This window comes from Rhinopithecus bieti, unplaced genomic scaffold, assembly GCF_001698545.2.
Source record: "Rhinopithecus bieti isolate Rb0 unplaced genomic scaffold, ASM169854v2 scaffold_17812, whole genome shotgun sequence".
Lineage (NCBI taxonomy): Eukaryota > Metazoa > Chordata > Mammalia > Primates > Cercopithecidae > Rhinopithecus > Rhinopithecus bieti.
The window spans coordinates 410,666-436,923 of NW_016808909.1; the positions used below are offsets into that span (position 1 = coordinate 410,666).

The following is a 26,258-nucleotide window of genomic DNA, read 5'->3' on the forward strand; positions in this document are numbered from 1 at the left end:
GCAAACAGCAATATCACCCCCAGTTGTTGCTCCATGCACAATATTCTGCATCACACTTAAGTGCCTTCGCACTGGCTGTTTCATCTGCTCCCTGCACCCTCCCTACTTTGTCCATTTGGAAACACTCATTGAAGGCCATCGAAATCTCTTAAAACCTTCCGAATTTTGTGAAGCCTTCCACAGATGTTTCAGACAGAAGTAATCGCTTCCTCTTCTGAAATACCTTAAAACCTATACGTTAAATGCAACATTAGAAGCATGTGTACTTATTCATTTACATTTCTGAGTTGCTTACTAAATACTATCACCTTGGTGAGGAAAGAGATCACATCTTGTCTGCTTTATACCCTAGAACCCAGGACAGGGCTTGACACAATTAAATGGTCCATAAACGTTCAATGAAGAGAATAATTTTGGGGCTCCACTATTAGTCACCAAACTAGACTTTTTAAAAGCAAATGTCAATTTAATCCTAACAACTGCCCTATGAGACAGTTATTATTCCCATTTTACAGGTGAAGAAACAAACATTCAGAAATATTGCTGCTTGGAAGTGGCAGGACAAAGAGGAATGTTCAGATCCACCTGCTTCCAAAACTGCCATTTCATCTACAACAAGCTCCTCCTATAACTGAGTACCTGCCATGTGTAAGAAGTATTTGCATGCTTGTCATGGTACTCCCCCCACACATGCACAAACATACATCTTGGGAGATGGTAAGCCATTGAAGATAAGGACCCTTGTGATTTCCATATTTTTATTCCCAAGGTGCCTTGCTCAATGAATATCTTTGTGCATTACATTTAAACAGCCCACACTTAGAAGAGGTCTTGAGAGAGTGAGAGCTCCCTGACTCCAGAGAGTGGTATGCATCTACACATCAGCCCCAGTGTGTGGCAATCTGTCAGAAAAGGACACCCATGAGGTAGAGTCCATAAGCTTCCAATAATCAATGATTTATCAACATTTTTTCATCTTTCACATTTAGTACATGGAAATTTTGGAAGTTTTATTTTAGTGGATGGCATTTGTTACAAATGTTAGTTGGAAGAAGAAATATGAAATTTTACACTCCCAGTCTACTTTTGTAAATCTTCAAACTTATAAAAAAAGAACGATTGGTTTTAAGGCAACAGTCATGTCTCTAGCTGGAAGGGTTAAGGAATAAGTGTTTTTGATTAAACAAATATTTCATTGACTAAGATAAGGTACTTATCTATATTTTATATGAATTTAGAGTAAATAATTAGAACTTGCCTAAATATATATTGTACTATAAAATTCTCCTGAAAATTGTTTAGATTTTTTTCTGGAATGATTTGGAACATATTTCAGGAGTGGGTAGAACCTCAGCCTCTGTAATGATGATCATTTATTGTTCCACTTGTGAAGTATAGAAAATTCCAACTGAGAGAGTTCTAATTAGATAATGGAGAATGGAGAAGTTGCTCTGTGTTTACAAAACACGCCTCATACTTAGCAGATTGAACAGTCTATTAGTATTAATACTACCACCTTAGATGTCCTATATCTGAATTGTGGCATTCCACTATCCTCAGAAAATAAACTCTAATGTCTAGTTATATTTTTACCAAACTGAGAAGAAAAGGCTCTCCTGGCAACCAAAACAAGAAACAGAAATACTACTTCACCGTGTATTATAAATCAAAAAAATTAAAAGTTCATATTTTACCCCTGACGAAAAGCTTGCGACCTCCCTTTATGTTAAAAGATAAAATGTACAAATAAAAATTAAGACCCATGAATGGAAACATTAGATTCCTGGAGCTTGGATTTAAAAGATCATCTAATTCAATCTTATTTTACAGGTGAGTAAAAGTCCAAAGAGATTAAAGGACGCAGCCAAGGTCATACAGCTAATTAATGTCGGCATAGGACAGAGGGAAGAGAGAGGGGAATAAAGGAACCAACAGTTACTGGTTCCAGGCAATGTTATTTGCTGAACACATGGAATCTCTCTTAATGTAAGTGAGATTATATTAAGCACTCCACTTTCCAGATGGAGTGACTGAATCTGGCAGATATTGAGTAAAACTGGGATTTGAACTCATGTCTCTCTGTCTTCTAGGTCTGTGCCCTTTTCAACGCAATCATGACTTTTGAGCATAAGTGTCTTGACTCATAGTTCAAGATTCTAGACAGTATCCCATGTAGATGAAAAAGAACTCACTATAAGGTTTTGCTTGCATCACCAAAAATAATTATATTTGCCCAAATGCAAACTATGAAAACTGGAGGACATGTGTAGAAAATCAACAACAGGAGGTGGGGCCTAAAAATTCAAGAAATACTTCCAGGCTCCTTTACCTGTGTGTGAAGACCAACCAATGAATTCCTTGAGGTCAATCCTATCTTAAACAAGATTTATTAGCAAAATGGATCCTGAGTCCATGAGAACTATTTGCCACACTAAGCAATTTTCCATTATTAGATTTACCATTACATTTAAAGACATCCGTCTACACATTTTGTATAGATACCATAATGAAATTGCATGTCCAAATTCTGACCATATGTACACAATATAAGACATTAAAGGACAAATAAGTCCCATTTTAAGTACCATCTTAAAGTAATACTTAAAATGGAAACCTAAAATTGAAGAACCTATCTATAACCAAATAATGCTAAGTTTGAGCTGATGGTCCACCGACACATTTAAGACAGTAATGAATACAACGTAAGTTCAGTAAAACAAAATAATTTTTATCTCTTAAAGATGTAATGGAATTTGATGGAATGTGTCCATACGTTCCAAAGAGTTCATTTATGTTCAGGCACACATCAGTGAATCAATACACACAAAGTTTTGATCGATTTACACATCTTTAGAAAAGAAAAATCTGTAGATTTTGTTTATTGCTTCAAAAATGGACATACTAATGCCAGATAGTTGAAGAAGTGATCATCTGTACCTTGGAAACGCAGGGAGAGACAGAGAGAGAGACCAGGAATCAAAGAATTACAACGCAGTGTGAAAGATGTTATAACAGAGGTACAAAGTGCCACAGGAGTGCAGAGAAGGAGCTGTGGCCTCATACCCGGGCAGATCAGGAAGACTCACAGAGAAGTTAATATCAGAACAGGATTTTCATCTGTACAAATTTCTAAGGCAGGCAGAAGAGAAGCAAGGACACACTCCCTCCAGATCTCTTTTCTCGAGACCTCGCGCTCCAGCAAGCTGAGGAAACTTATTGCTATATAGCAGGGATCCTGAAGTGGTTCACTTTCATTTTAATGAGGAACTAGATTTCAGTGAAACCCCATTGTTGCTTTTTTTGCTGGTCCTCAGAAAGATAGTGAATAACTCAAGACTACCGAGGGATAAATTAGGTATATACAAGTGGTGTATATTATTGTTTGCTGTGATATAAAGTATTTTTAAAGGCCAGATTAAAAACAAATTTCCACATGTGAAAATAAAAAGTGACTCTCCTACTACCCTCCTCCCCAGCAAAAAAGCAGTAAGAATTTCAAGAAACTCTCTGAGGGTAGAAATGGGAAAGAAAGAAGGGGGAAAAATAACATGGCGTCATCACAGACTACTCGTCTGAAGCGAAGTAAAGACAATGAAGGGAAAAATAGAACCCGTGTATTACAATGTATAGCACCACAAGGCTGTGTTTGATGCTCTGGAGGGCTTCAACAAGTACTGTTCAGTCAAAAATCAATTGAAAATCAGCATGATAACAGAGCATGAGTTGCCCTATAATAGCCTTAAGACCCCCAAGGCTATGTGAGTCCCTTTCATCTGCCACACAGCACTGACTCTAGGGGACCCTCACTTCCCCTCCCTGAGTCCTGTACCCATCTGTATTTCTTACCTACTGCTTTACTCCTGCTTAGAAAGTATGGCTGACAAGGAATGATGATGTTTTAAAGTGGTTTTTGAGAATTTTTTCTTTTCTGCTTTATACTCTTTCTCGACAATCGCACTTAAATTTATCCTACAATATCAGTCATAGACTATTTCCACAATATTAAATGGTTAGCTGTAATCTCTGAACCACCTAATGAGTTAATAGTCTTATGTTTTGCCTTAACTAAACTGCCCCTTAATAAAATCACAGTTCAGGCTTATGCAAATGTGACATGTAAGCAATTCACAGCATTGTTATAAATATACATATATATTTCATTCCAACATTTCATCTCAATATTTCTTCAATCACTTCCTCACAATGTCTGGTTTGTTCAATTTATATTTCTACTTGGCATTTGGTGCAGACCCCCAAAGATAAGATACATCTGTCCCTTAGTCACAAATCTTGGCATTTTTACCTTAACTCAATCGTGAAATGATTGGTTGAAAATTACCTTGCTTATTAGCAGGATTTCCTCATAATAAAACATTTTATTTCCAAACTTTCAAATTTGACATGAGATGTAGTAACTCAGCAGGGACATATCAAAGCTCAAGGAGGACATATAAATACCCTGATCCATGTGAGGAAAGGAGAAGCTAATTGGAAGTCAGCTTCCCTGTGATTATCAGCTTGTTTATGAGGAGGGAGGACTCTTCCGAATGGCACTGTAAATTCATCCCTGATTATGGCGTTAAAACCAGAGCTCATTTCTACAAGCTCCCCGAAAGCCCCCTACCCAATCCATTTTGTTTAGTTATAAAAGGGTTGTGCATTGCTTTCAGAGAATGACAGTTTTTCATGCTTTGATTTTCTCCAGTTTCAAGAAAAATTAATCAGTTGCACAAGCCAGTTGTCAAATTTCACTTCCCTCATGGCAGAAAGCACACATATTCATTGTCTGCTATAAGAATAAATTTCAGTAATTTTTCCCCATGTCAATGTGAATATTAGACTGACCCAATTAATATGAAATGCTTCTATGCTGCTGGAACAGACAGTGCTACAGAAAGAGCCATTTGCACAACCTGTTCATGATTATGGGCCATAAGGACACAAAGATGGCACACACATTTGTGGACCATCTGAATTCTTATACCGAGAGGGGAGGGGGAAGGGGGAGCGGCATGACGTTAGCTTGACTGTCCTGGGTCATGTTTTTTAATCCAGAGTATTGGACATGTAACACAGCAACAAGAGCTGATCATTTTGTTTAATCACCTTTTGGATCTTTGCCAGATGGTCTCTATTGAGAGCGCTGCAAACAGAGAGAGATGAACTGCATCTAACACGCCACCAGAGCTTTCCCGTAAATGTCTGAGAACTGATTCCAACAAGAATTTAGTCTCAGAGCAGAAAGGGATACATTTAAAAACTATGTGCATTAACTATACTTTTCCCCATAGAATCCTCACTTGGCATGAATAATTTACCCACTCTTATGCTAATGGGATCATGAAAGTATCCCTCTGTCTTTAGTGCAGCTATTCTCAGCTTTCAGTAATTACCCCACCCAGTGAAAATAACATGGCTTCTGCATTGAATGGCTGACTCGTACCTGACAATTAGAAAGATCATGGCTGACAGTGGAAGGGTCTAGAACTGGACAGAGAGACCCTTGCAGCCCAAGGAAGAGCAGAGCCATAAAGTAACGCTGGCCGTGGGTGGGAATGCATGCCGGTGAGAAGTGGCAAGAAGGGTAAAAGAAAATTCTCCACTGTCAAGCTTTTCTTTCTTTGACTTATTATCAAGAGTTTACTTAAATAAAAATATGGTTCTCTTTCAATTACCAGGTGTGAAAGACATTCATGACCAAATTAATTTTGACCAAAAAAAAACAGTATCTAAGAAAAAAACCATAGTTACCATTAAAGCACATCTCCATTAAATATCTATTTCACCAGAGTTTTAAAAAATCTAAATAATGAAAATCCTTTGCGTTTTGCTTTTGGAAGGAAAAAAGGATTGCCACGAAAAAACAACCAAAAAAAAAAAAATTCATTTTCTACCTCTGTCCACAAAACTCCATGTTAGGTAGTTCACTGCGTAAAAATTATCAGGCTAAAACATCTGGGAAAGAAAGCTATGAAACAGCAGGGAACGTGGCTGGTTTATTGTTTATCTTTTGTTTATGAGGCAGTATTCAAGTTTAATTACTACTCTAAATTAAACTCTAACTGGCATCAGGAGACATCCCTTTACATGACTAAGTTAAAAAAAAAATCTAGAAATCCCAACTCTGGGTTTCTCAAGTAAGTTGATACATATAGGAAGAAATTACTCAAAATTAACAGCAATTATAGAAAGCTTTTAAGCATTTATGAGTACCATTACATGCTCCTGGAGCATTTATTTATTAGAAGAATTCAATTTTACTTCTAATGGTTACTACTGTAAAAAGCCTTGAGAAAATCAACAGAAAATCTTTGGATGTTTCCTGATGGTTAAAGAATGGCATTCTTTTAAATTTTATTTGGGGGGAAAAAAAAGAAAGAAAATGCAATGTAAATAGTCCATATACAACAATTTATTCCATGGCAATGTTCAATTATCAATTATAGTCTCAGAGAATTTTTTTGACACAATTAAGGGGACAGGAAGGAAAAAAAAAGTCATCGTATTTATCATAACAGTAAGTGACCAGTTTTGGATGAACTTAGCTCTAGGAAAAATAAAAGTTAAAAGCAACTAGCAAAAGATTATGCCAGATGGCATCTGTCATATTGTATTTAGGGTTATTTTAAAGAGATTGCCGCCACTATGAAAACATTCCATTGACAGAGTTTTCCTAGACTGAATAAGAAATCCCAGTAGAACATATTCAGGACCCACAGTAAGTGGGTTTGAAGCCCCCTCCTCCTCTTTAATATATATAACCTTAATGTATATCCCTTTAAATATATAACTGGAATACTTTGATGGGAAAAAAATACTATTTTATAACTATAACATGTATTATAAGCTCAAAAGTGCAATACTATTTTAGACATTTGCTTACCTATAAACATTCACTACTAAGGAGGTATTTGTAGGTTTCAACACCATGATTGCTAAAGAACTGTATAATACATAAATAAATATCTAGCTATGAGGAATTCTAGCCTCATCGCCTGGAAAATAGATGGGGACATCAACAGAGGGACGTGGCAGGTGGCAGAGTTAGGAAGAACTATGCTGGCTTGTACAGCCCTGTGTCCTGAAAGATTAGAGCAATATAGATTCTAGAATGCTAATGTATTTAGGTTAAACTGGGTCTGGCAACAGTATGGTTAACGTGCGTGTGGTGTGCAGTGTGAGCTCAGCAGTTACTGGGCCAACTGTCTCGGTATTTCTGGGAATCCTGCCTATTCACAGTGCAGGGATTGTTCAATTGCTGCAAAATGTACAAAATGAATTTTACAAAAATGAATTGTAAGGAAGGCCCCATTACAACGATTTTACAGCAAAGATGTCAACATCAATTTTTCTTTCATGCATAGCTAATGATTAAAACAGCATATTCCATTTGCCTAAGACAATTTATTTCATATTGGCACATCAAAATATTGAAATACAAAGTTATCTTTACTCTACCCTTTTTATTCATTGCTGCTGAACCCATACCATTGTTCAAACCAGGAAAAATAAAACAAACTTGGCACGAAATACTTAAAACAAAGGCTCATCAATATTCTCCAATTTGTCAACATCTCAATTACAGCACGGGAAAAAATGTAAATTTCATGTGCTCTAAACACTGAGGGGTCTATTCTCTTGCCAATTCACATGCGTAACTCCCATCAGCGTTAATGGGAGCTACACAAACCCATCAATAATAATAATACTTTGTACATATATTGCGCCTTTCATCTAAGGCTCTCAAAGTGCTCTAGGAACAAGGGGCTGCTTCCTAGTCGTTACTCTGGCAAAATACACAGTGAAATACAAAGCAGCTTTTGACTCAGCAGGTACAGAATTAGGGATCCCTAGACTTATTATCAAGCCCCATTTTACTGATGGGAAGCCAGACACAAAGAGGGCCAGTTCCTTCCCCAGAGCCCCAAGTCTGCACCCTAATTCTATCCTTGAAAAACTAGATTTCCTTCCTCATTCTAATGTGACTAACAAGACAAACTCCCTTCCTTTGGCTGCTTTTAGCAAGAGAAATCAGTGAATGAAAAGTCTGGTTCATATTTAGATAGCTTACTGTTAGACATGTGCTCTTTGAAAGATAGTAAAGTCAGGTTTCACATTTTACCAAGTTTATTTCTTATGATATTTTTAAAATGTGATATACATTTTTTTTCTCCTCCCTGTGGTTCACTGCTGAAACACTGTGGAGGAAAAGATGAACTTTCACCTGTGTAACTGTAGCTCTTTCACTATCAGGTCATAAAATGAGGTATTTTTAGGTTCCAAAGTAAAGTTTGTATGAATCATTATAGTAAACATAATCACAAAAATTATAAAGCAACATAAATACATGTATTGTTTTATAGCATATGGCTATTAAAGTTTAATTTAAAATGTGTATGAAAACATTGTATTTAGTACAATTCATCCCTATTTTTTGTGTTTATCATAATTTGTTTTGAAACTGAATCATTTTACAGTTTTCCATATGCCTGTTTTGCTAATAAATTCTGAATAAGAAAACTCTTTGCTAAACTACAAACTTGATTTCCAGTGAAACATTATAATATATTTAATACTAAGGACATAAATTTCTCTCCCACGTTTTCCATTATACATCAACCCTAAGATTTAACCTAGGATAAGCATATGCGATTTCAGTCAATATCTCTGTTGACTTTGCCCTGAAGCAGATAATTAATCTTTCCCGCTGAAACTACTCTGGACAATTCGGTGGCACAAAATATCAAACTACCTCGAAACCCTGTTTAAAAGACTAATATAGGCATGAGTATGACAAAATACACTCAAATCTGGCCTTCAAATTTTAAAGTGTGCTGTAAAAAGCCAGAATGCTCTTATATATGCGTTTTAATCACTGATGTGGTAAGCCAGGTAGGAAATTTTCTATGCCAAAGCAGTCTTCATTTTATAGAAATCATACCTTTTTTTTTTCTTTCAAACATTGATACAGTAAAATGACTGACTTCCTAGCACTCATACACATAAGCTACCATGTCCATTATTTAATCCTACAGAGATATGATTAAAGGAACAGAATCCTACGGGGATCAAATCCTTCAACATTGGGTAAGTGGGTACATCTCCCCACAGCACAGAAATTTGTGTATAAATTTATATATCAGTCTCGGAATTCTTCTCTTTCCTAAAAAAACAAAACTAACTAACCAAAATGATAAAACTTTATGCTTTATTCGTCATTACAAGTAATCCCTGCTCCAAACCTGGGGTTCGTCTCTCTCCCACCTCCTCTTCTCTCGGGCCCTTTCTTGCTATCTCCCTTGCCATAACTCAACTAACCCAACAGAACCAGTCAGTTTTAAATTTCAGTTGGGACCTTGGTGACCTGTTAATGAATCTACAGAGAGGAGAAAAACTCACAGTGTTGAGTTATGCCTGGTGTTGCTAGCTGACTTGGAGTCAGAAATGCTTGAAGCGTTAACGTAATTGCAAGAATGTGAAAAATGAGGCGCTGGGCTCCTGAGCAAAGCAAAAGGTCAAAGTGAGCCTCACACACAAGAAGTCTCTGGAAGATAGCCTCATTAGACCATTAAGTCGGCTTTTCCTTTTCCCCTCTTTTATACAATGTTTAGAGTATTTTGTTTTTATTAATAGATACATTTCACCCTTTGTGTCACCGCAATTTGGGGTGGTGGGAAGGATGGAATCATAGAAAGCTTTCCAGATTTAACCATGCTGAGAAGTCCATCACTGTGACATGGAACCACAGTTAAGTCATTGCTTGCAGATCCATTGACCCTATGTACCAGTTACCTTGAAAATGCCTCATAATTTACTTATCTTTTATATAGAAACTAACTGGTAGAATAAAACAGTATATAAAACAGTATATATTATATAAGTACAATTTGCAAGTTCTTCCACAATTTGCCATCTGATAGGATCCATCGCTGTGTTACTTTCGATTTGCTTAAACTCAGATTCTAATTTGGACCCATTCACAAGTGAATGGCATCCTAGAAAGGACATTTTTCTAGACTCTTCTAGAACCTCAGGAATCCAAAATTCCTAGTCAGAAGCTTGGAGGACGGAAGGCACCCCACTTCCATCAACACCCTGTTTTAAATGGCATATATAACTACAGCTCAAGCTGTTAAACTGCCCTCTACTTGGAAGCCTGTCTAATACTTAAATATTGTGGCCATAAACACAGTCATAATAGAGATGAAATAGACCTAGGAGATCAGACACCATCTAATGTAACATATTAAAAAGTAAAATCTATACACTTCTCTGGCACACATTCAATAATGCATCTTCCTTTAAATTATCATTTTAGCCATAGATGAGTCATTCTTATCAATATATAATTGCTTTCTGTGCAATAGGTGAGTTTTAAACAGTAAAATTTATTCTAAATTGCACTAGGCTTCCTCGACATCTGCAGTTGATGTCCCCCTTGCCCTCTGATTATTCTAATTTTTAGGACTTGTGACAGAAGTCACCATGTCAGCTGAATGGAAATGGGGACAAATAATCCTCTAAGAATTCAAAATCTACCTTCCCAAGATAAGATTCCATGTAAAATTCCCACAATATTTCCAGAGCTAATAAGAACAGATTTTTAAATTGTATGTGCTTTAGAGGCATCACTGCTTGATTATAAAGAATGCTTATTGTTGATATTACAGGCAAAATATGCTATTTATAGCACAATTCAAGCTACTGCATCACAGCAGTAAAGTAGGTCTGTCATTCCACCTACACACACAGAAATAAAGTGTAGATAACCAAATTTGTAAAAGAATTGGCAGAACTAATCAATTGTTATTGTAATGCCCACGTAAAGATTCAACAGCTCACTTTGATTTCTCTTTTTAAGTAAAGTAAGTTAAGAAGAGGAAATACTGTCTCTTTAAATAGCAGCTGATTCTACTCCTGCCACTCTCCTGTTTACATGGAGGCAGATGTACTGATATCATAAAATACTGAAGTTATTTTAGTCATGCCTACTTTGCACGAGGAAAATGTTTGACCTTTTACCTTGCTCACTGCTGTTGTCTCCGCTCTGGGAAGCATGGCCCCCACTGGAGGGCCCTGGGGTGCCTGCTGAGTGAGTTGAGGTTGCATCATCGTGGTCTCGCCAAGAAGAAGGGTTCTGATGTCAGGATGCCAAGGAATGTTTCCACAGTTACCATTTCAGCCATAAATGAGGAACCAAGAGGAACAGCACAGAAAGAGACAAAAAAAAAGTATGCATATTAGTATTTGTAGCACTAGGCATATACACATGCCATGTTACAGTGTGCCGTCTTTTTAGTAATAGGTATATAAAAGAAAAGATGCTCTAGAACTTGATGTGGTGATGGTTACACCAGTGTATATGTTGGTTAAAACTAATTTAAGTGTACACTTTAAATGGGTAAATTTTATTATACACAGATGTAAACCTAAACAAAGTTAATTTCTAAAGTAAAAAAAAAATTAATGAAAAATGTAAAAGTCATTTTTACTCTCACTCTCTTAATTAGGGTACATTCTTCCAAGAAATAGGTTCCAATGCTCTTGGATACTAAATACTTCAGAACATTAACATCTGCAAAATTCAATGACTCCATTAAAAAGATTACAGGCTCTACAATATATGGGACAGCCCTTGACATCTTTCAAATGCATTGCCCTAAAATAGCCTACAAAAATTTTCAAAATTATCAACTGATTGACTGTATAATCAACAAAGGTAATGATATTAATCACTGCATGAATACCTAACAAATTACTGATTTTTGCTTTAATTTGTAGAAATAATTTAAAAGAGGAAACACGTGAACTACTGGCCATCTAGTAAGCTAGAGAGGACTTTCACTTGAGCTTCATGGAAGCTTGAAATTCACTGAGCAGTGCTTCTTCCTAGAAGAACTACTTGTTTCAAAGGACATGCAAGGCAAACCAAGAGTTATAGCTCATGCTACTTGGCTGAGTATATTCATCTTCTGTTCCTCCTCCCCTTTCCTGATCATTCGCAATGCCCTGCTGTTGCTTAAAGGAAAACAGGAATTCTAATGTACAGGAAGGACTTTATCAGCACCACATGAAGGCAGGCAAGAGATGGAATTTCCTCTGGCAGAAACGGAGAGTAGGAACAGCATATGAAACAGTCCAGCCTTAAAGCAAGAGCTGTACACTTGTCACCTGCATATGACGACTTCAGTCAAGCCCACAGACCTACTGGCAAGTGAATTATTTGGGGGTCAGAGGAAGGGGCAAAATATTTCCTCAAAACCAATCAAAGCATACAAAGTATATACCAATCTAAGTATACACGGAAGTATACAAAATACACACCAATCAAAGTATACAAATTTTACAAAGTATACACCAATCAAAGTGTACAAAGTATACACCAAAGTACACAAAGTATATCACTAAAAACCAATCAAAGTATACACTGTTTCTTACTAGAATTGGTAAATAAGAATTCAGATAGAGCCACGTGGGTCTAGGCAACAAATAAACCTCTTGACCAAGGGAAAGTAATCTTGCTATGTTGCCATTATATATAGTTCATCAAGAAAAGAAGTCAGTCTGTCATTTTTCTCAGCATCAACTCTACAGTGTACATACAGCAGGGATGATGTTACCAAAATAAAACAAGAAACCAACGTGAGAAAAAACAGGGAAATGTTCTTATTTGGAACTACAAAACTTATTTTTCCCTCTACAGATCTGCAGCAAACTGACTGTAAATTAATATTTGGCATTTTTGATAGATTATGAAATAACAATCCAGAGCTCTATGGATTAATAACATCTATATAAAACAATGCTACTGGCACTGCTATCAGGCGAGCAATTGATTCAAGTGAAAACCCTGAGCAGAAATTTTCGGACTATAAATATGGCACAGGTATAGATCTCTAAAATAAAGATATGTTTGAGAAAGTAGATTAGGGAATGAAATTGAGTAGAATAAAATAAAAGTCAAGGTTTTCTGCTGCCTGTATGAAGACAAAGTCATGCCTGTGAGCTCTCTTTTTTATCTAAGTTAGAAACCACTCCAATAGTTTCAAGCAAAAGGCAAACAGAATACAGGGGCTCCTCGAGCTTTGAAGCGTCTTCGTGTCAGCTGTTAGCCGGGTGGTAATGAGATAAAGAGCTAGAAGAATTACATGAAAAAAAAAAAAAAGAAAGAAAGAAAAGAAAAAGAAACAATAGCATGGTGTGAGTTTAGTCCTGCAACAACACAGGCTAGAGCCTTCTTTTAGAAAATGAAATAGCTGCAACATACTCACCTAAGCTAAACTTTTCATTGTACACAGTAATGATGTTAATTTTATGCACTGCAGGCTTTTTATTAAGCCGGCTGCTATAAAAGCTCCTTACCCCTCATGAAAATTACAATAATTAACCACTAACACCTCAACAATGTTTTAAGGCAAATGTCATCCAATAGTTATTATATAATCGTTTAAATGAAGCCGGAGCAAGTCTTTCTGTTTAGGCGCTGCATTGATTTGAACAGATCACTCAGAAGGACTTCCTGTAACTGAAAACACTGGTTTGTCCCTATCAGCTAAACTGGTGCTGAGTTTTCAAGTTAGTCCTCATTCGTTTATAGTTCAGTGTATTTCTTTCAATGGTATCTGAAGGAGATGTTTTCTAAAGTAAAGGGGTGAAAAATAAGCCACAGAAGCAAATATTACTTTTAAGAGCGGCTGGTTCTTCCAGATAAATTGGGTCTTTGGTTTTCTGCCCATTCCCAGAATATACTTAAGTTCACTCTTTAACCTACCATTCCATTATCTCTTCCCTCTTTTCTTCCTCACTCTTTAAAAATGCTCTCCTGAAAATGTGTCATGTTTATTTCCCATAGAGTGTCTCAAGTATTATGGTCTTGTTTGAGAGACTGAACACCAGCTAAGGAGTATCACACGATAGTCATCTGATTTGAAAGAAGGAAGAACAGATAAATCCCTCTGGGGTTTCAAGGCTGAGGAGTTACCCCAAGTTGTTTGTATTCAGCTACACGTGGTGGTGATGTGACCATATACAAATACAAATGTTGATAATCTGGTCAATAAAAAATTGTTCCTCCTTGGTCATAAAAAATTGTAACTGACATGGATGGACAAAACCTATCATTTTTAACACTTTTTTTCCTGAGATTAAAAGATTTGTTTATATCACGACTCCTTTCTTCTATTCTTCCCCTTAGAGTTTACAAGTTCACATCCTTCGAGAAAAACTGCATGGCTTTCTGCCAAATTATATGCAGAAGTTGAGTGAATCCTGAAACCAAAGTGGCATACAAAAGCATGTAAAAACACATGATGCAAGTAGAAAAATAAAGAGAAACACTCGCTGGGTGCACGTGTATGACTGAGCATTCAGGTATATGCATTCCACAATATATGTCCTGTTCTCCAGCCAAAAAAAATCATGAAGACACCCGAGGGCAAGGAGTGAACATGTTTCTATTCCCAGTGGCTTTAGTAATTGGGAGTCAAATATGGTACTCTTCTTGCTCTTACGTAATTGTGTTACAGAGCAGTGTTACCAGGAGAAAAGCAGTGAATACTGAGTGAAGCACAATAGAAGGAGATGGAAAATAGATACAAGAAGCTAGGTCTCTAGGGGCAGTCTTTTCTATTTGCTGGGCTACAGACTCACAGCTGATAATGCAAGTTGTAATTAATATAAAAGCAGGAGACAATATGGGCAGAGCTTGTAGTAGTGGGGCCACAGGAGAGCGCTCTGCTGCTCTACTCTGTCTCTCATTTACACAGAGCTTTCCCTAGAAAACACAATTCTGCCAGTGTTTTCTCCCTTGAAAGTTAAAAAAAAGAAATTGATTTAGCACCATTACTGAATTTTGCTAAATCTAGAAAAGAGCATAGAGAGGACAGGCATCTCTGGGCATAGGAAGCAAATCATACGTGTGCCTCTCTTGTTGAAGTTGCAGATACACTGCAATTGTAACATTTTAAACCATTATGGCATTTCCATGAGGGACCTACCTATAAGAGAATACTTAATGAGTCTTGGTGAATTGGTGTTATTTTCCCTATTTAAATGATTCCACATGGCACATGGTTCTTCCATGGGGCCAGTGCGGTAAAATGTATAAAGGGTTTGTAAATAAATACAAAACTGAATGGAGAAGTAAAATGTATGAGGATTCAAGGAGAAAAGCAAAGGCCATGCCACATACAAGTTCTACCTAAAATAATCTGAAACTCATTTTAGATCCCAAATGAATGAAAAGGCAATGCAATGGACATGGTATAGGAAAGAAAACATTAGATTGGAATTAAGACTCTGGCATGCCACCTCTCACCAGTCAGGTGAACTTAAGCAAGTGATGTACCTCATTTCTGTGGGGCTCATTTCCTTTATCTCTTTAAAATTAATAAGTTAGACCAGATAACCTCTAGAACCTACAAAACTATATAACATCAAGAGAGAAATTACATGTAAACTTGGAAAATACAATAAAGTAACTCAGGATATGTGCTCATAGGTAGAGAGTAATAGTAAACACACATGAGGATATTTTAATCAGTAAATGAAGCATGTACAACTAATTTGACTCGATATATTTAAACAACAAAGGGAAGATATACTTGTATCAACATACGTAATTAAATTACTTATTTCCTATAACTTTATAATATTTTAACTCCTAATTAACATTATGTAAAATTATTTTAAAATAAGACAAGGACTCCTATCTTGGGGTACTGAAGTCTACGAAAGTTAAAAATGTTAATTGTATGGTTTGAACAAATGTTGGAATTTCAACTACGGTACTGTAAAGTTGACATAAGAAGTCAGGAGACCTACGTGTGCTTTCAGAACCTGGACTCACTCTTTAAAAATGTAAATAAAGCTGGGGTCCTTCCCTCACCTCCCCACTTCTACCTCTCTGTTAAGCTTTGGGATTAATATGTAAGCAACTCTCACAGAAGTGGCAAGTACCCTTTGCAAATGATTTCTCCATTTAATCGAGCAACTTTTAGAGAAGACAGAAATGTCTTGTATTGTTGGCATAATGCCATATTATAAAATGCCTCTTATAACTTTGAACTGTGTTGGGATGTTCCATAGAACATTTAGTATTAAAAAAAGAAAATGAATTAATGCCAATTTAAAAAAAAATCTGATAGTGAATGTCTATGTGGTTGTCAAGTACAACCTTTGTTTAATTTCATCTCATCACAGTCACACTGAAAACATACTCCAATTGCACAATCTAAATGATTCAAATAGTATAATTATTCTTAATGGGAAATTAAGAAAGCTATCAACCACCAGAAACTACGCAGCAGCAACACAACAGAAAACCCATGCCCCCAGCCATGTTTCCTTGAGTTGGTGGACAGAGCTCTGAATAGAACTTTATCGGAATAGGCCCCAGAGGCTTTGAATAGCATACCATCAGGTCTCACCTTACACTAAAACATAAGAAACTAGCAAATAAAATAAAGCATTCATATTATTACTATTATTATCAAATTTCATTATTTCCCCCTTGATATTCTATAGAACAAACACTTGAACCTATCCCACCCCTCACTGTCACTTCCCTCTAATTTTTCAGGTAGTAATTGAATTTATCTAGAGTCACTTGCCCATATTCTGTCAGAAATAAGATTCTGGAGCGTCTCCTCTCTGACCTAACCCATTTGAAACAAACAAACAAACTGTGTGAACATAAACTTGATATATTCAGAGATGCAAAAGAAAACACCAGAATATCTTCATTTAAATTACAGTTTTCAACATATAAATTAAAACAATTTTTCTTTACTTAGTGATGTTAGTAGAGCCAGGCAATTTTAAGGTATCTGCTATTAACTGTTAACAGACATAATTGTATTTTCTTCCCTCTACTTAATTCTTTCAAAGAAAATAAAAATGTAGCTCTTTATGACCATTAACTAGGAATAACAATATAATTATATAACTGTATGCACTTCAAGCAAATAGAGCTTAGCTCAGAGAATATACTTCAAGCAAGTAGATTTCATTTGTCTGAACTTGATCTAAAGATATGTAATATCTTTACATGTCAATGTGAGGATATATTTTCTTTGTCTGTACTAGGTCTAAACACTTGATCTAAAATTGTGCAAAATAGATAATTTGAGTAACACCTGTTATTCAGAAACTCCACAGACTAGAAAAAGCTGGTCATTTCACAGCAGTTTTCAAGTTGAAACTTCTTTAAAAATTGTTTTCTAGACATATTTATTTTAAATATGATAAATTTGAATGTCTAGGAAACTAACATGAACGCAGCTGGAAAACAGAGCTCTATTTCTTTTGACTATTATATATTTTTTCTCCCCAGTATTCCAAAAAATATTGTAATAGCTCTTTCCTACCTATAAATATTATTACTATGTTATAGTAAAAGACAAAATACATTATAATATTAAAACATAAGCATGCCTTATGAATTTACTAAATACAACAAAATTATAATCAATATTGCATTTATTATTTTCTATTTAATTCCAAACTTCCTCTTATCATTACACCCATCATATGTAAGTGTTAATAATAAATGAACAAATTCAGTAACCTCATTGAATGTAAGGAATGGAAAGCAAGAATATTATGGTTGTCTTCTTTTAATGCATCTATGTTATATCAAATTATTTATATAACTTTATGAAATGTGAAATTCACATGATTTACTAATAACATATAAAACTTATTCTTAAGTCTGCCAATATAGTCGCTTTGAAGATATTTATATTCATTACTTTATTTACATTTTCAAATTCCTTTAAATAATACTGAAACTATATTGGTACCTAATATTTTGCTTCTGATGCATTTCTCTCTGCTTTTCTCTCTCTCTTTGCACGTTCCTTCCTTAAACACGCGCACACACGCGTACGCACACACACACAATGAAGCTGGATACCACTTAATAAAAGTAGAGGTGTATGTGTTTTGGGGGTGTCAAACAGCTGTCACAAACTGTCACCTCCACAAGAGAAACCTTGGCACACAACAAATTAAACTACACTTCTTTTTTAGCTGTCATTATTCATAGCCAATAAGTTGAAATGCTCTCAGCATTTCATGTGCAAATAAAACCATGAGGAAGCTCAGTAGATCAGAATAGTGGGCCAACAGATAAAACAAGAAAACAACGCGCTGTCTGGGCCTTTCTGAAGTAGCTCATCATCACCCCTGCACCAGTGTTCACCAAATGAGATCCAGCCTGGGGCAATGTATTAAATATACATATCAAAGCAAATGAAAAATAAACCTGAAGATTCAAATTGGGCACATTTACATGCTGAAAATGTCCCACTCGCACCACTTTTCAGGTAGTGGTTCTCTGTTATTTTTACTTTGTGTTTGGCTAGGGGTTGAAGGAAGGCAACTTTGTAGAAAAGGCTGAAAAGCATAAGAGGATTTGCTTTAAAAGGGGAAGCCTGGACATGAATACAATCAATACACCTATGGTACAAAAGTCTCAAAAATGGTGAAAACTCTCCAAGGTTTTCTCTCATGTCCCTGCATAAAACACAAGTCTGTGGCAAATCTCTCCATTTTCCACTTGGTGTGCTGGTGGAACAAATTATTGCTTCCTTTCAAAACAAATAGCAGGGGGCTAAAGTAAAAATGTTATAGTTCAGATCTCTAGGAAATAAAAGGCTTTAAATTATGACACCCAATGAGGTGGCAAGCCCTCATGGGTTCAAAATAAATCAGTTGTCATATTTACTTGACTGGGGGCCTGAAAGGAGAGCAACAAATGTTACACTTGACTCTTTTATCCAAAGACGATGATTGATAAATTATTAAAGCACTATCCTCTTAGGTACAACTTCCTTCTTGAGTGGATATTTAAACATTACACTAGTCTCATAAATTGATATTGTCTATCAGCCAATACTTTAAACAGCCTATTTTATCTTATCTTTTCTATGTAAACATCAACATGGTCTAGCTCTACACATCCACTGGAAAAACAGTTGCCAAGAAACTGTTTTCGAAAACTAAGTAGTCGGTACTCCTAGAGATATCATGAGAAAAGCTTTTGGCTCCAAGAACTGTGAACCTCTCATTTTACAAACTATGTAAATAGACCCCTCCCCATTCTCCCAATAATGTGAATACATAAAAATTTACCAACAGAAAACAATGAAAATAAACACATAAAAAAACAACAAAGATAAATATTTCTTAGGTAGTGTCATGCCTCATGGACCACAACACACTGTAGAGTCTCAGATCAGCAAATACACTTTCCATAACCACTGCTGCATCCTTTGGATTTCATTAGATTCACTCGATCTACAAAGGAGGTCACCAAAGATTCCCTCACCATGATGGAAAAAGGTAAGGGTAAAGAGATAGGAATAGGAGCCTTCAACTCCATAGTGTTTATTCTGTCACAGAACTGGATATCCCAGACTGACGTTTTCTTTTCTAGACTTTTTCTAACTTTTGTTCTTAGGCTGACTTCCCATACAAGTGCAAAGGTTAATTATGAAAATCTATGACGGCATATTTTCAAAACTTTTGTTTGGAGCAGGGGAGAGAAGAACCTCATAGAAGGTATATACTAAGGCATCCCATTTCATTTCTCATAACAGTCAGGAATTGGGATGGGAGGTAGGGACAAACCGCCTTCAAGCCTTAATGCCTGTTTAACTCACACGGAGTGTTAAATTAATATTTCGGCCACAAAGTTATTAAACTACAGCTTATATCATTTAGGCTGTGAGTTCAACTGAATGTAATCTATAGACACCCTGTCCCCCATTTCCAGGCTTGAGTTCCTATAAATACAACTGCTGTTCACACCCACTCTTTAACCTCGCCACTCTTGCCTTTCCTACCAGCTGCAATCTTTCTTCTCTTTGCTTCTTTTTCAAATTTTCAGTCTCACTACATATGCTTTTTTTTTTTTTTTCTTTTTTTTAGCATCAGACTCACTAGATTGGTTCCAAAATAGGATTAGAAACAGAGAGAATAGAAAGAAATCTCCTTTCCTGGCCTGACATACACAGTCACTTCTTACTATACTCTCCATCCTCATTCACCAACTGTTAAAGTGTTAAAATTCAACCACTAACCTATGTTTACTCAATCATAATTCCCTTCAGCTTTTTGTAATACATTGTTAATAATTGGTTCATCAAGGTGACTGTCTTTTAGTGTGAAGATGCTTCGGGCCTTTGGTAATAAGTCCATATTCTGACAATAAGTTTCTATAGAGCAAAAGCCCTGAGAATTGGAATGTATTTGCTCACCGCTTTTATTTCGAATGCAGTGCAAAATTGCCAATAATTCTCAGAATTGTCATCTCTGTGAGATACGAGGAAATTAGCACTCACTCCCCAATTCTCTTTCCTTCAGTCCTTTCACTCCAGACCAGTCCAGCTAATCGTCTTGCTTCTTTCTATCCCTGCTGCACTGATCACACAAAATTAAGAAAGCAGAAGACACAGTGGTGACTATATCAAACAGAATTTGCTAACACCCAAGTCACCAAATCCAGAAAACTTTACACATTAAGACCACAAATCACTCTATCAACTCTCTGGTTTTTTGGCTCTCAACATAAATAGGAGGGGGTCCAGGAAAGGAGAAATGAAAATGAAGGGTATGGCAGAGACAGCAAGAAAGAGAAGACCCAAAAGAGACCAAGTCATTTAAAAAGAAAACGAAATCAGTGGAGCTAGATGTTAAAACAAGTTTACAATAATGCTTTGCCCGGTGGCCTTAAAAGATTGTCAAAGGCTAGCAGACTTACATGGTCAGCGAGATTTGTGGAGGAGCCTGAAAGTTCTTCATGATCTGACTTGGAGCTGCCGTCTCTTTCATCAATGACGAGGTCGATGGGCATTTTCCCCTTCAAACAGCTAATGTATCGGTGGCAGAAGTTATCGCACAGTTCGTGGACCTAGAACGAAGGTCATGGTGGAGAGTTCAGCTCATATTGTGGTTTTGTTTCATTTTTAGAAAGGAAAAATACCAGGTTGTAAGGTTACATTTGGAAAGAGCAACAGTGTGATGTCTTCCAAACTCACTCTAATTAAAGGGTGTAATAGTTGAAGGCAAGGAAACAATAGAGTAATTGTTGCAGCAGATATTATTCTCCAGAGACTTCTCTGAGCAACAAGTTACAATAGAGAGAGAAAGAAATAGGACTGGAAATAACTGGGTTCAGACTGGGAGTCCAGGGAATTAAATCTGATTCGATAATAACATCAAAACATTACCACATTGAAACTGGGGAGTGCATTAACGTTTGTGATTTTATAAGCTAGGGGTTCTGTATGTTTCTAGGGGAAAGTAATTGAGCTGCAGAGCAATGTAAAGACACCCAGTGAGGATGATTCACTCTGCCTGCACCTAATGCAAACCCAGGGCCGAGGGTGAGCTGAGCTAATAAAGATGCAAGCAGGCTGAGTGTCCAGTAACATAAATGGTTTGCTGCATTTCAAAATAATCCTGAATGCCTCAGGGGAATATTGGGGAGGAGGAGGCTATTTTAAAGGCAAGCCTGTCCTGATTCACCCACCCTCTGAGCCCCTGTGTTGAGAAGCCAGTTGAAGGATGGACATGGTTACATGCTCAAAATCTCCAGGTGCCCAATCCCTCATACTAGAGGTTTGTTAAAAACATCCCAACTCAACTAGGAGAGGGAAGCGGTTTAATCAACACCGGGAGTGTTATTTCCTGCTTACCTTTTCTAACTCCAAAAGATGAAACCTTAGTACTTGTATTGCTTGTATCATCTGAAAGCAAAGTTCAGGGAATGGAGTTAGAGCTGTGTGACTCTGAGGTCCTGTCTTGGGGTTGGGAGTGGGGTGACGATGGTGGTGAGAAAATTGGGCTGGGGAGAAGAAACGGGCAGGCGGCCAGGAAAAACTTAAAGATCAAGAAAATAGTCTGAAAAATCAAGTGATTACTGATCATCTCTGCCTCACTGGCCACGGGGTAGGAATCTGACTCAACCTGAGCATGAGCATTAATATCTTTCCCCCTGATGTTCACTGTGCTATTTGTAAGGACTGCTTTCCTCGGGCCAGGCCTTTTTTCTCCTTTTAGTCCTCTTTAAACATCCCCTCCCTCGACCTCAGGACAATTAAAAAAAAAAAAAAAAAAGGTCGCTTCTCAGGATAGAAAAAGCTTTTTAGAACAGCATACCCAGCGAAATCCTTCCTCACTAAAGAAGGAAATACTCAAGATGAATGCTGAGGCAGGGCCTTTGAAAGCGGATTTAAGTACTTTTAATATTGAAATCGTGCAAATTAGCAAAAGAATCGCACCTAAAAGTGGCCTGCGCTGGCCTGCCCCTCACCGCCCCCCAGCCCCCACCTCCAGCCCGCCCTCAGCAGTGCCAGCGGTTACATCCTTCGGGTTAGCCGCCCGGGGCTCGGCCGCCTGCCCCAGCAAACAGAGGAAATAACTCACTTCTCGCAGATTACTCCTGGGGCCGAGACCTGGGAAACATCCCCTGCTCGCGCTCTCGGCGCTTGGTCTCCCGTTTTGGCCTCCCTGGGCTTCGCTCCCCACCACGTTCATCCTGCTCCTTGCTCGCCAGCTCCCGCGTGGGGGCTCTAAGCTGCTCCCTTCCTCCCTCTCTCCCTAGAGCTCCAAAAGAGGGTTCTGTTCCAACTCCCCAGAGCTCCAGCAGAAAGTGAGTGCTTCTGGGCATGGGAGAGGGCAAAGGCTGGGGAAAAACAAGGAACAGAGAGCCTTACCAAATTGTCCAGCTCTGGATTTGAGGAAAAAAGTGGCTTTTCGGCGCGAACCTGTAAGAAACAGAGAAAGTCAGCTTGAACGGTCACCCCATTTAAAATAAGAAAACTGAAATGTGAGAATGGGGACGGTGGAAGGGCAATGTTGGAGAAGAGGAAAGGGGCTTTGGCAAAATACAAGAAAAAACTGGTGCCTTAAATTAGTGGGGTCGCTGAAGAAGAATCAGGGCATTCTGGTCCTGACCCCATTAAGGGGGAGCTGGTATCACTAAGCTGTAACCAGCAACTCAGGGTCGTTCTCAGGGCCCCGAGTATCCCCTTATCCAGCCATCCAAGAGGCTGTGGCTCTCCTTTGCTGCCTGGGACCGCTCGGAGAGGCGCCCAGCTTCCTTGCCTCCCGGGCACTACCGGGTCCCTCACAGCCCCTCTCCCCAATTCTTGTTCAAGTAGCTGGAGGCGGGGAAAAAGGCCAAGCCCCAGATTAGGAGCAGGTCAACTTTAATTCGAGGGTCGAGACCCCGTATTCCTGCTGGGGGGGAAAACAAACACCCATATTTATCTCCACTTCCAATTCGCCCCCAGGCTCAGGGATGGGGAGGGAGGCATAGAGAGCGGACTGGGCCAGAGGAACAGATCGGGTGTCCCTGGCCTTTCCTCCTTTCAAGTAAAGCTCCGAGGAAACGGGAGGGGTAGTGAGGGACTGCCCGAAGATGAGTGGATCAAGAAGGCTGGACCTGCTTGGCGAAGACCGCGATGTCCTCGTTGAAGGAGTCGGAGGAGCAGACGTCTCCGCCGGCCACTCCAGGTTCCCGGGGAGTGCAGGTCGCCAGCTCGCACTTCTCAAAGACCAGAGCTAACAGAGGAAACAACGGGTGCCTAACGGGCAGCGCCACGCAGAGACACACACACAGAGACGGGGTGCAGAGGGGAAGGAGCAAGAACTGTAATCAACAAGTTTGGAGGGTGTGGAGTCCTTCTTTAATACAACAGGCACGCAACACACTTTACAAGCCTTCCTCCATCAGCCGAGCCTAAGCCAGAAACAGAAAGGGAAAAGGGCCTGGCCCTCTCCCGCAGCTCAGAAGTCCCTCAGATCTGCCCAGAGAAGCCCTCGACCACTGCAGCCCAACAAATAAAAACAGCCTCAGTTGGAACGTAATGAAACATCGGAGACGCTCAGGCAGTCTGGAGCCCTGAGTCGATTCTGATCTACTCCCCACACTACGGAGGCCGCCGAACCAACCCCTGAGACCCAGCCCTGATCTCCCAATAAAGGAACACTGCTTGAAATAAAAAAAAAAATAGTTTTAACTCTGCATTTTAATGGGCATTTCAGACAAGGCCGAAAGCTTCACCTACAGACACACGGGAGTGACATTTCCTAAATGCAAGAGAATGCTCTTCTAATCTCTCCACCCCCTTGCCTTATAAACTTGTTTGCTCCACTTGTACTAAAGCCCCAGTGTGGGGGCCGAAATAATAGGAAGGTTACACGCTGTAGAGCTTCCTTCCAAAGACCACATTTCTCCCAGCGTTACAGGAGACAAAAATAAATAAATCGCCTTTTAAAACTTGTAAGTGTGCGTGCGCGTATGCCCTTTGTGTTCCTCCGGGCGGCTTAGCCACACTTCGGGATGCTTGCGGCCTCTGGCTTGGGGCTCAGTTGCTGTTTACCCACTGTCCCCTCCCCTCGGCATCCCGTCGCTTTTCCCACCTACCCTCAGCCGGAAGAGCCCGTGTGGTACACGTTAGGATCCTGCATCCCACCCCTCACCAAGTGCTCTCAGAATATAAAATAATTTCCAGCCATCTTCCTTAGTCCCCCTAAGAGCGGCTCCAAGCAAGCAACAGTCCCTTCCACCTCGCTGCACTTCAAGGTCTGCCCCCTTTATTTACAGAGAATTAAGAAGTGGGTGATTAGGACTTCCTGGCCGACAGAAGCAGCCCTGATCCCAGCTCAAGCTGCTTTTAGTGACTCCCAGACCCTCAATAGGAAACAGACGAAAAAAATAACTAAAAAAAACCCAAAGTTGCTCCTCATCGGTAGGAAACTTTCTCCTTCGTCAAGGCCTCTGTTAGGGAGCCTGAAACGAGCAGCCCCGCGTCCTTCAGCCAGGAATCCTGTCCTCGGGGAGAAGGCCCCGGCAGGATTCTGGGGACTCAGTCACTCCAGGCTGTGGCGTCCGGAGTGGCCGGGCTGTGGGAGTGAAGGAGGCTAGTTCTTCGGGTCTTTGACTCCAGGGGCAGAAGAGCAGGCCCCCTCCACGGTCCTTTCCCAAGGCAAGCGGCGCCTGCCCCCCACCATGCAGAAATAACTCCCCACTTAGTGGTCCACCCTCCCACCCCCACAGAGACACACACTCATTCACACTCACACACAGTAAGCTGGGTCCGGGGGGTCGGTTTACCCATAGATCGCGTCCTTGTCCCGCTTCAAGGCGTCGTTGACAGCGGATCCCATGCTGGCCGGCATGACATTGGGGTGCGGGGCGTGTGCGCCGTAGTGCTGTGTGGCGTGGAGCGGCGGCCCGTGGTTCAGGTGGTGAACCGGGGGGATCGGCCGTGGTGCGTGAGGGTCTCCGTACATGGAAGCGGGAACCCCTACTCCGTCCATCCCGCCGTAATGGGGTAGCTCATCGTACTGTCAGAACCCGGGAAGAGGGAGGGGGCGCAGGAGGTGAGGGAGAACAGAGGAGGGGGGTGGAAAGGGAAAAAGAGCAGAGAGAAGAGGGTGAACAGAAAAGAGGGGAAGGGATAAAGACGAGAGAGAGGAGAGAGGGAGGGAGAGAGGTAAGAGAGAGGAGAGGAGGAGGAGGGAGGGAGAGAGACAGAGAGAAAGAGAGAGAGAGAGAGAGAGAGAGAGGAGAGAATAAAAATAAAAACAAAGTCAGAAAGGAGAAAAGTACCGAGCACAAGTTGAGCACACAGAAACCAAACCAGCCAAAACAACGAAGTTAAAAGTTGTGAGGAAAAAATGTTATTAAATTTAAAAATGAAAAAGCATGAACCAAGAGCAACGTTTAGAGAAGGAAGAGGAGGCGGCGAGGCCGGGGATTTGAGGGGGCGCCGGGAGGCCCCGCTCCCGCCGGAGGCAACAGAACCGTAGCGAGCCAAGGGAGGGAGAAGTGGAGTTAGTGTGAGGAGGAAACCCCGGATCCCACCCCTAACCCCCCTTCGCCTCCTCCGAGGATCCAATAAATCAAAAGGCGAAATGAAACAAAATAAAGAGAAGAAAAACGCTAATAATCAGCACGAGAACGCCGAGGACGAGGAAAGACTAGGGCCAGTGCCTCCCCGGGGGCAGGGAGCGGAGGGTGGGAGGGGGAATAACGTGAAAGTTACCAGAAACATTATTTAGCAGCGGATTCCCTGCGTCCTTGTCAATTTCAGAGACAAAACAAGCAGCCCAGGCTAGTAGTCTAGGCGGCGGCGCAGCGGCTGCGGCAGCGCGGCCCCAGCGGCGGCCCCGGCGGCGGCTCCTACGCAGCCCGTGCCCGCCCCGAGCCGCGCGAGCAGCGGCGGCAGCGGCGCAGCAGCGGC

The 26,258-nt window shown here is 39.6% G+C and overlaps 1 protein-coding gene across 8 annotated transcripts in view; it reads right to left on the reverse strand.

The window, feature by feature from the left end:
* Nucleotides 1-26,258, reverse strand: part of MEIS2 (Meis homeobox 2) — a 221,002-nt gene that overhangs the window by 189,938 nt on the left and 4,806 nt on the right. For 4 of the 8 annotated variants that reach the window (XM_017887758.1, XM_017887761.1, XM_017887757.1 and 1 more), the window contains exons 1-7: nucleotides 26,061-26,250; nucleotides 25,127-25,359; nucleotides 23,453-23,594; nucleotides 22,722-22,772; nucleotides 21,702-21,752; nucleotides 20,765-20,914; nucleotides 11,023-11,137 (exon numbers count right to left, since the gene is read on the reverse strand). In XM_017887758.1, the coding sequence (XP_017743247.1) occupies nucleotides 11,023-11,137; nucleotides 20,765-20,914; nucleotides 21,702-21,752; nucleotides 22,722-22,772; nucleotides 23,453-23,594; nucleotides 25,127-25,359; nucleotides 26,061-26,069 (751 nt within the window). In that variant the 5' untranslated portion in view covers nucleotides 26,070-26,250. Of the gene's footprint in view, nucleotides 1-11,022; nucleotides 11,138-20,764; nucleotides 20,915-21,701; nucleotides 21,753-22,721; nucleotides 22,773-23,452; nucleotides 23,595-25,126; nucleotides 25,360-26,060 lie in introns of all 8 variants that reach the window. The other 4 variants (XM_017887763.1, XM_017887759.1, XM_017887764.1 and 1 more) reach the window with 3 other exon arrangements.